Here is a 10,827-nt window from a genome sequence, read left to right on the forward strand (position 1 = left end):
CTTCCCTCTTCCTCCACCGTGCTGCTACCCCTCCTTCTCCACGGAAAGCACACCGAACTCACACTATTTCGTCTAACCGCATTTGCATCGGCACCGATGACCTATATTCACGTTCTTTCCTCCGCGACACGCTACATCACCGCGCGACGGACGGTCTTCTTCGTTCCCTCTTTCTCGCCTCTCTTGCCATTGAGAATATTTTCCTCTCCTCTCGTGTGCAACAAACACCATCGTCGGGGTCCGAAACGCCGCGCGAGATCCTTCTCCCGTCGCGCGAGGCACACACTACCGAATACACTCGCCGCGTCGCCGTTTCTCCGTTCGGCGAGCAAAGCAGTCAGTCCGCCGTCACAGCCGCGGTCCCTATCTGTTTCTTCCTTCACCGTTTCTCTGCCGCGGGTGAGAGAGGGACAGAGCGAGAGCACGCGTGCAAGAACGAGGGAGAAAGAGGGAGAGAGCTCGCGCGCGCCCGCGCGACTACGGTGGTAGAGCGAGAGAGAGAGAGAGACAGTTGACGGCGGACAGTTACGCGTGATTCGTTCCTCGTCGCGGCGATGCGCGATGCAAGTCGGTAACTCGATTTCGGCCGGGTGAAACGTAGACTCGACCCATCAGTGTGTACGCGACCAGTGTGAGGATACACTACGATAGTACTCTCTACGCGCGGTTCGAACGTTCCTTTCTTTTCTTTTCTTTTCCTTCTTTTTTCTTCTTGTACCCTCGCTCGAGTTGCTCCGTTCTTCTCACTTACGTTTCTAACGTTATCCGTATTAACGTATATATATATATATAGAGAGAGAGAGAGAGAGATTTGGAGTGGCTGGCTCCGGGACATTGTCGATTTAACGATCATGTGTTGCGTGGACACGTGTACGCGAGACCGGTGTCGAGAGTACTGTTGCTGCTGTTGCTGATTTCCGCCGCTGGGTCTGTTCAGTGTATTTAAACCGGAGAACGAGATTCGTAGCAAGTCATTCGCTGAAAAGTGGTTACGTTTGATTGAAGAAAAAAAAAGAGCGTGCATCGTGTGGTCCCGATACAACAGTGGGTGCGAATCGAACGTGTATCACTCGGACGATGTACCGGTGTCTTCTTCCTTGAGACTGCTTCGAGCCGGACGATAATACAGTCCTCAGCATCGGTAGGTTTCGCTCGACACTTCTTTTATCGCTCTTACCACGGAAATCCGGCAAAAGTTTCCATGGTATGCACGCGGTTAGCCGAACGATACGGTCATCGGTGATTTGCGCGCGCGCTACGGTTGAATCGATCTCTCGGTCGCCTTGGCGATCATCGTTCGGAGACGGTGCTCTTCTCTATGGATCGTAATGTCTTGTGACGGCGCGATTGCTTTTTGATGGATCTTATGTGTGTTTCGAAGATCGATGTTGCGTGAAGGAAGGCGATTGGTTATGATGAAGTGTCGAGAATGAGTGACGATCTTTGGTGACAATTGCGTTAACGAGTGGTATCCGGCAAATGACAATTTTCGATTTTCATGCAATTTTCGCAATCGACATTTTTTCTACTGTATCTGAGAGAAACTTTCATCCCTTAAAACACTGTATGTAGATACATCTGGTGGTAGCCAATATTGGCACAGATGTGCTAAGTTCCGTTGCAAATATTTTGACGAATTAATCAACGATGCGGCGATAGTCGTTGCATAAATTTTGTATTTTTCATGTTTCTACGGTCGATTTGGGAAATGGGATGATAACGGGAGGTTGTTTTTCTGTACAGCTGGACGAACTGTTGGGCACGAGCGCGATCAAGAAGGAAAATACCTACTTGAAGGTGGCAGAGACAGGGGTGGAGAAGGTCACGGGGTCGGGCCTAGGGGTGGCATCATGGACTCTCATCAGCACCAGTTCTGTCTCAAGTGGAATAGTTTCGGTAGCAACTTAGCGACTGCGTTCTCGAATTTGTTCAAAAGCGAGAGTCTCACCGATGTCACCCTATTCTGCGAGGGTAAGTTCTTACTTATTACGTTCGAAACGAATATCGCTAGACCTATCAGAAGATACAGTGAGTACAAAAAGCATTTGCACACCGCTGTACTTATTTCGGCACAAGCATTTTAACTTATACACACTGCCTATGAAAGTTTTATGCAATTACAACGTCTTACTCCAAGACATTGGGTATATGGAAACACTTTGTGCACCCACTGCACGTGCCTAAAAATTTCCTATCTTCATCCACGTTGTACTGGATTAATACGATGTCTCGTAAATAAATCTGCAAAAGATTGAGAATATTCTGAAACAAGTAGTCAACCTACACAAGTATCGATGCAACTTTTTCCTAATCAAAATTGCCACTGCACGTGCCTGAAAACCTATATTTTCATCCACGTTCTAGTAGACTACTATAATACGTCGCGAATAGTACTTAATCTATTCAACAACTGTCGACACAATTTCATCGCGTTTCAACTGACCACTGCACGTGCCTGAAAACCTATATTTTCATCCGCGTTGTATTAGATTACTATAAATATCGCGAATAACCTGTAAAAGCTTGAAAATGTTCTAAAACAAGTAGTCAACCTGTTCAACAAACATCGACACGATTTTCATCCAATTCAAATTACCACTGCACGTGTCTAAAAACCTACATTTCCCTCCACGTTCTACTCTATCCATATAATAACGTCATAAATAGTACTTAACCTATTCAACATCTGTCGACACAATTTCATTCCGATTCGAATGACCACTGCACGTGTCTAAAAACCTGCATTACCATCCGCGTTGCACTGCATTACCGTATTAATCAACCAATTCAACAACTGTCGACGCAATTTTCCCGCGGCAAAAAAATTCTCACTGCACACTCGAGCCGTTTAACGTATATATACGAGGCAGCCAACTCGAATTCATTGCAGAGACGACGCCGACCAGCGGTATTTCGAACGGCAACATTGCACGCGCGTTTCCTCGCTCTTATCAGTCAATAATGAAATACCCGAATTTCCATTATCGAAATGAAAAAAATCGCCACGCGCTGAACGACGTGGGTTCGCGTGCGAGCCGGAAGCCAGCTGGCCGACCGCGGCGTATTCATGTCTGACCAAAGCAACGCCATCACTCCTGACGCGCGAACACGCGCTCTCTCACCTGAGCGACCTTCTCTCCTCCGTATGCACTGGTTGCACGCTTTGCAAACGTTGCACGTGTGCGCGAGTGCAGCGTCGAAGTGCAGCGGCGGTGGATTGGCCCGCCCCCTACCCCCGTTTCACCCAATCACGCGGGGCTAGTCCACCACTCGCGCAGAGTCAGTCGGCGTGCATGCGAATCTCGTCGGTTTGCACATCGCTCTCCTCGCCTCTATACACGCCGTACGTGTACACGCGAATACAAACGCGTGCAACAGCAGCGTGCGACTGGTGCGCGCGATTTCCCCCGCAACGAATGCAACATTCTTGCGGATTCGTCGCGCGAAACCGCAGTTCGCCGCGAGCCGCGGTGCAACGCGCTCGCGCTTGCATCGTCGTCGACCTTCCGTCTGTGCTTATGCTTGAAATAGTCGTTTTTTTTTTCTTCTCGATTGTGCATCGATCGTGGAACGATATCGTTAGAAAATCATCGTGGATTGTTGAAATATTTCGTGACACACTTGCAGCTCTGTGTAATTTGTGTAATTTGCTCGATTTGCAACGAAAGAGGTGTCTTTATCGTGGTCTGCGAGATAAAAGTGTGGCGATCGAGTCAGCTATTTATCGCGGTGCTCTGGGGACGTCTATGCAGCCCGTAACCGCAGCGCTTCCGGTCTGAAAATAACTCACCGATGTGCATCTTCATTCATAAGGTATCGAGCGTGAATCGGTGCAAAGAATACGTTTATTGTTGCCTAACGCGTGTTTTTCTTTTGTTTTCCATTGCATTTCGATTTTGCTTGGAAAAGAAGTGATACGAGTTTGCGTAGTACAGACGGTCGTTTAAAGGAAAGGAGTGTTCGTCGATAATGCACGGAGAAGATCTCGGTTTCAGTGGTGTGTTAAATAATGCGTAGAGTTCGTGGCATTGAACCACGAACAATCGACAGGAGCGGTAATAAGGTTGGACGGGATTGTTCAGGCAGTGTGTTAAGTCGACTGATTATGCATTCACGGTATGTTTGCTTTGGTATCGATATATTTCCAGTCGTAAAAAAAAAGAAGCGTGTATCGAGAAATATTTCAGGCTGACTTTGGCGTGAATCATTTATGATGATCGTTTCGTGTTAATTGTCGCGATTTCCTTCACGCATGTCACATATTACGTTTCAATTTTACATCAGTCTTACTTTTACTTCAATCCTTATTTTCTCAATTAGCAACTCGTAAAAAATTTCTCAATAGTATATACATCTACACCTAGATCGTAAATAATTACAATCGCTAATTTCTTCGTAGTTTCACATTCTCGAAGAAAATAAAAAGATTCGTGAAAGTATGTTTTTTTTATTATTCGACCTCGTTCATATTTACATTGGCAAAAATTCACTCATTGTGTGCAGCGAGTCATACGACGAGCGAAGGTTGCCACCGAGTGTCCCCATGATCGCGGCGTCAATAAAACTCGGTATGATTTATCAGCTACGCTGATAACGGTACTACACGCCAACATGCGGGGCTATAGATATTTGTTGCTTTATCAGCCACGTTGAATAAACAAGAATGTGCAACTTTCGAGGTCTACCACCGATCACCATCAGCAACCTTTCTCTCTTTTCGTCGGAAGGTGATCGATCGATGGTTAACCTAGATCCACGAGATCTCTGTAGATCGTTGTCTGGTAAGATTTTTCGTCTGGCTGACACATCGAATGCCTGCATCGACGGCTGCAGTACCGTTATGAATCCTATTATCCAATCTGAAAGTATATATACGAGTGCGTGGATATTGGTGTCAGACACGGTTAACGGCGTTCCGTTAAGTGCAGCACGTAGAGAAAGTTGTAAGCGAGCGAGCAGACCAAAACGATTAATCACTATCGCTCGCGAAGAACGTCGAGCCGCCCGCTTAATTGGTTAGTTGGCCCACCACGTGCCGTCGAGTTGTTGTTTTTTTCACCGTAACGGTCGCACAAAGATATGTGGATCGATCGAATAGAGAGGCTAGCCCCACTTGGTTCGGTTATTATTTCGTTTCGAACTGGTAACATAACCGATCGACTGTTATAAGATGAACGTATATCGATAAGGGACCATTTGTTGTCATTTCTGTGGTGCTCGTTTTGGAGATAGAGTTTCGAGCAGACTCTTCGAGGAAGAGTATGAGAAATTAATATGTTTTAGTGTTAAGAATGTTATGGACAGGTTTGATTTGTTGCTTCTTCACAGTTCACTGAATGAAGGGAGAAGGTGTGTATATATACTCGAAAGTGGAGGTGAGTTTGGCTCGGTCCTCATGTTTATCGCGTTCGAAAAATATACAAAAGTGAGGATCTTTAAGGACTCGAGAAAGAGTCGGATAACTAGGGATAGGTGTGACATAATTTGCAACTCTTAAATGACTTTAATTTGTCATTAATCTGTAATATTTTGTACTATCCACTATTTTATAGAAAAATAATTTTCCGTAGGTAGTCTGGGTCATTATTGACCCAAGTGCAATTTCACCCTTGTATTTATTCCAAATGAATTTTTATTTTTATTCAAAGATATTTGAAACAATTTTATAATGTAGTAGAGACCTTGATTTTTCGAAAGCCTAGAATAGTGAAAAAATTAGACTTGAACATAAGCGACCCGGTTTGCCTATGAAGGGTTGTGTTCTTTCCTTTACATAGAAAATTTTCGTTATCCTAAATCGTCATCGATGAATGCTTCTTCATACAAGAACCTTTTTTTCCCACTTGTTCGAGATATTCTTCGCATGCAACTGTCTATCAACGATCGTCTCGCGTTTTCGGTGGACAGCTAAAGTCCACCACGCGATTCGCGATAACCCTCACTTGCCCCCGGAGGAGAGGACACTTCCGAAACGATACTCTTTACGTTTCTACGCGACGCGATATGAATTTTGTGTTGGCGCGTGCAACGAGTGTCCCCCAAACACGCCTCTCTCTCTCTCTCTTTCTTCTTTCCGACCACGAACCGCCTTCTTTTCTAACGCTTTCTCTCGAACCTCCACGCGCGTGTCCTGATTTCACGAAAACCACCGGCTGCCTAACGCGCTCGCCCAGTGGAACAGTTTCTTTGGCGAAGGGAAAGGAAAAGTTTCCTTTCCAGTCTCTCCCTATATAAAACGCGAAGGCCATGGTACAGGCGAAAGTCGACGAAAAGCCATAGCTGTGTCCCTCCGCTTCCACTGTGGTGAAACAGGGAGAGTAACTCGATGCTTTGTCGCACGGAGAGTGATCTTTTTCAGAGGGTGAGAATCTAAAAGTAAGGTCGGTAGGTGGGAAGGGTTCAAGGACGACGAAGTTTTGCTTGGAGTTAGCGTGCATAGAAAAGATCGTGTTTTCAGCAATAAGTATGTACGCAAGTATAGTTGATCGACTCTTTGCGGTCGAACTCTAGGATATTCCCGGCAAGGCGGTTTTACCTTCTAAACGCTCTGTGAATCCTTTGCCTGCAGAAATGGGGGGAGAAAAACCAAAATATGCACACGGCTTATACAAACTCGTTTGAATAAAATTTATACATTTTTTCCGACCAATACGGCTACCATGCCTACGGAAAATACGACCGCAAAGAGTTAATCAGCGATTGATTTAGCCTAACCTAGGGCTGTCCATTATTTGTGAATTGGTGTTTAAAATTTCTTCTTTGATCTTCCATTTAAACTGTACGATATTAACCCGTTGCACTCGAAGTACTTCCTTAGGCACAGACAATGTTTGACATACTCGAAGTGTGCCTCTCAGGCACACCAAAGATAAAGAACGTAAAAAAATATTGTCTTACGAATCTTACTTCTAGTTTTTGCTTTCGAATAAATAATGACTTTTTATTAAGAAAAAGTCCAAGTTACTGCAAAATTTACCCGAGAAGATGTCTGAACGCAAAGGGTTAAGCCTCTATCGCTTTCTGCTCAATAGTTATTTCCGTATTGGTGAAAATTGTCCTGCAACTATTAACGATTAAGGTGCAGACAAATGTTTTAAATACACTGCAATGGAAGAAACAATTGGAACCGCCCTGAGCGAGGCTCGAGCTCCTTATCTCCCTCGAATTGCTGTTTTGGCGCGCGGATTTCGTGTACTTTGAGGCCTGACTGATTTTACGATCTCACTATATTGATTCTACCGACTATACGCCCGTATATATATATGTAATCGTTGGAAGGCCCAAAGGAAGCCGAAAGTAGGCCTGCGTTATACAGTTAGATCTAACAGTCTTCTCCTCGCGGTCTTTCTTAGCTCTGTATAGGCGATGCATACTGGTTGGTGCGTATAGACACGTGGTGTGTAATACGCACGCAGCGCACGGCTGGCTGTGCGTGCGTTTCACTGCGTGGGACATCGCGTATCTAGAATTTTGGATCGAGGTTGGAATGTCGGAGATAGTTGGGCTTGAAATTGAAGAGTGCAGGGGAAATCTAACGAAATCGAAGCACTGAAATTTTACAGAAGAAGGAAAATAAAATTTGAAACACTATAAATGAGATACTTTTCGCATCTTCTTAGTCAAAGTATTTTCGAAACTTTGAGTCAATGCTTGCTGCTGTCCCCTGAAATTACAATCACGTTAAATTTCAATTTACTCGGGCAATTAATTATTTAATTAAACAGTCTCTCGATTGTTTACACGGTTTTTTAAATCTTCAATAATTTGTCACACTGACGGTTGCTTCCCTTTAAATTTGTTTCTTTAAATTACCGCAAGAAAGTAACGCAGTGCAATCATAATCTGATTTGTACATTTTCTTCAACTTTGTTAGTTTTTCCACTTCGCTTTGCTTCTCTATTCCTCGTTTTATACATCTAAGGGATATTTCTACCGAACGATTGATAATTGCTTATCCGAGCAATTAGCAAATTAAACATAGTAAATTAACGCGGTCCGAGAACCGGCGAAAATAATAAAACGTGGCGCATAATAAAATGCGTGGTTTATATCGGTTAGCGATTCAGCGGCCGTGGAGTGAGTTGCATAACGTACCAAGGCGAAAAGATAAGAGTCGAGTACATAAATCTTTCGCCGTAAAAAATGTGTCAAGCACGGAGTCGAAACACGTGTATCTGCGATACGAAAATATTCGAGCTAAAATCGGGGAAAAAACGAATTACATACAAATGAAAATTTACAAGTGTTATCGTTTGAACCGCGAGAAAGTATGGTTGTGAGTGGCGTTGCGCTCGCGCGATCACCCGCTTCTCTCTATACGCGTGTGTTGTGTGCCCGTGTGTGTGTAGCGTTACACAAGATTAAACGGGAGTGTGCAAGCGACACGTGGAACGTTAGACTAAGAACATTCATATACCGTTTGCTGGTATTCGTGCGGAACTATACCGTACACACAGTCCTTAGATGCGAAATGGCGGCTTCTTGTGCGGCCATAGCGACGAAAATTTATTTGGACGTGACCCAAATAATTGCATTTATTTACATATGTACAACGTGTGCGTTCTATGTCCACGTGCGCGCGATATTTCGTTCGATTATTAGACAGGTACGCGAAAGAAGCTTTTGGATTTCATCGAGGATACGTCGCCTAATTTTTACTTCGTTATTTACACAGATATCGATATCAGCTTTAGTTATTATGCGTTTTTAATCTCAACGTATCTTCGTTATTTCCACCGTATAATTCATGCGAAATACAACGTATCTGATAAATAATTCATCGAAAGAATATACAGTTTTAATAATTAAAAGAAAGAATGTAAAATTTTTGGCACAACGTTGCACTCTCGGATACGAACAATTTCTAATTTCATGGGAACTGGCGTATTTATGAATTCGCAATATCTGTCGTGTCGATTAAAATTTTTAATCCAACGGTTGACGTCTTTTTTGAATACTCATCACGTCATAATTCGCAGGAGAAGAAAAATATATATTTCTCGACGTTGCGTGGCATGATATTTTATTCTGCCCATATATGATGTGATATTGGACGAAATCTTTTAGATTATTATCTGTCGAGATCGGTCGTTGTTATTGGGTCACTGTGTTCAATGCAACGCGGTAACGCGTGGGCATACATAGTTCCGAGTGTGTCGCAGCAGTATCTGGGTGAACTAAAAGGGTCGGTCATAAGCAGGAAATTAGGTCGTGCCGCTGGTTCGCCGTTGTGTGTTGCAACCTGAACGCAGGCTCTAGCGCGGAAACACGCACAGATGCGTGGCCACTGTGCGTGGTGCACGTGCACGCGTCGTGGGAAACCTTCACGATATTTCCTTTCTGATTATTCGAATTTTTCGTTTAATAAATTATTCACACTGTCGACGGAGAAATTTCCTTAACGCTCTGTAGCCCGATTTTTCTTTGTCCGCGAGAAGAAACACGAGGGGTGATTTTGACGGGGGAAGCAAAAATTAGTAATGAAAAGAAAATAATGTAATGTATAGTAATGTGTGTTATGTTTTTTAACGCATTGTTGACGGGAGGCGCGAATGAGCGCCTTTTATTTTTCAAGTGTTGAAGACGGGAGACGTGAATTAAAAAGAAAGGAAAAGAGTGTTGATAAATTTTTTAAATGTAATTTGAAGTTTTTAAAATTTAATTAAAAATTTTTAAATTTCATTGATTGTAAATACCTATGCATTTGCTACCCATCTTCCGATAATACGCGGAAACTGAGGCTATATGCATGCAGCAACGTACCGTCAACAGTGCATTAAACAAACATTGAAATTTGCGAAAATATGCACCAAATTAATTAGTAACTAGTAACTTCCAAGTCACATAGTGTTACAGAGGGTTAACAGAAAAATTAATGTTCAAAAAAAAAAAAAAAAGACAACGAAAGTATTATGCGATATTATTTCATCTGTCATACACGAGTAGGATTACAGAAATTATGCGAAGCAACTATACTCGAATACTATCACCATATCAACATTAAAGTAAAATAACGTGTATATACGTGTCTTTGATAATTCATGCAGAGTCGACACGATTCAGATTTCTCCACTGTGTCCCCCCCCCGGTTTCATTGATCCGCCTCTGTTCGTCACACACGCGTGCTTTTCAGCCGCGCACATAAATAAAATATAACGCCGCGCGTTATCTAGTCGATAAGGCGTGCGACGGGCGCAGGTACACTTCCGCGATTTCAATTTCGAAGAAGCGATTCAAAAATATTGAGAATCCACGTTAACCGAGGACGCGCCTAACGCTCTGTTACTATTTTTATTCGCGTGTATAAAAGGGGTCTGTGTCCGACTTCTCTATCCTACGAAACGATTTTCTCCGAGAGAGAAACTGTTCACCGATGTACAAACAAATATCTCCGGCGATATTCTACGTAAATTGTGAAGATTTTTCAATATTTCTCTCTACGAAACTGAATTATACGTGATCTTTTATTAAAGCGTGTTTTTAGTACGATTAAAAGAAAGAAAATGTTAAAATATGTATTGTTGAAAATGAATAATGGTGTGTGCGTAGATGTGAAAGGAGGAAGAATCGAGAGGTTAAGCGAGAACGTAAATGCAGACGCGCGCGGTCCACAAATCACAGAGAGAGTCGAGTACAAAGGCGGTTTTAGTGGCTCGATGCACGACCGATATAAAGGGGATAAACTGAGAAATGGGGAGTGAACGTACTTGACTCGTAAACTCGTGAACTCAGTGAAGCAAAGTATACTTCTTAGAGTCAAGGTTAGTTCTGATGCAACAGGATGCCGGCCATTGACACCGTCGTACTCACGGTTCGCTCCACGATTCG

At 43.4% G+C, this 10,827-nt stretch overlaps 1 protein-coding gene across 1 annotated transcript in view; it reads left to right on the plus strand.

Annotated features, from left to right (window-relative positions):
* Positions 1-10,827, plus strand: part of LOC108576678 (zinc finger and BTB domain-containing protein 3) — a 59,691-nt gene that overhangs the window by 10,521 nt on the left and 38,343 nt on the right. The window contains exon 2 of the mRNA XM_017939722.1: positions 1,744-1,971. Within this exon, the coding sequence (XP_017795211.1) occupies positions 1,744-1,971 (228 nt within the window). The remainder of the gene's footprint in view (positions 1-1,743; positions 1,972-10,827) is intronic.

Source organism: Habropoda laboriosa, unplaced genomic scaffold (genome assembly GCF_001263275.1).
Source record: "Habropoda laboriosa isolate 0110345459 unplaced genomic scaffold, ASM126327v1 scaffold434, whole genome shotgun sequence".
Taxonomy (NCBI): Eukaryota; Metazoa; Arthropoda; class Insecta; order Hymenoptera; family Apidae; genus Habropoda; species Habropoda laboriosa.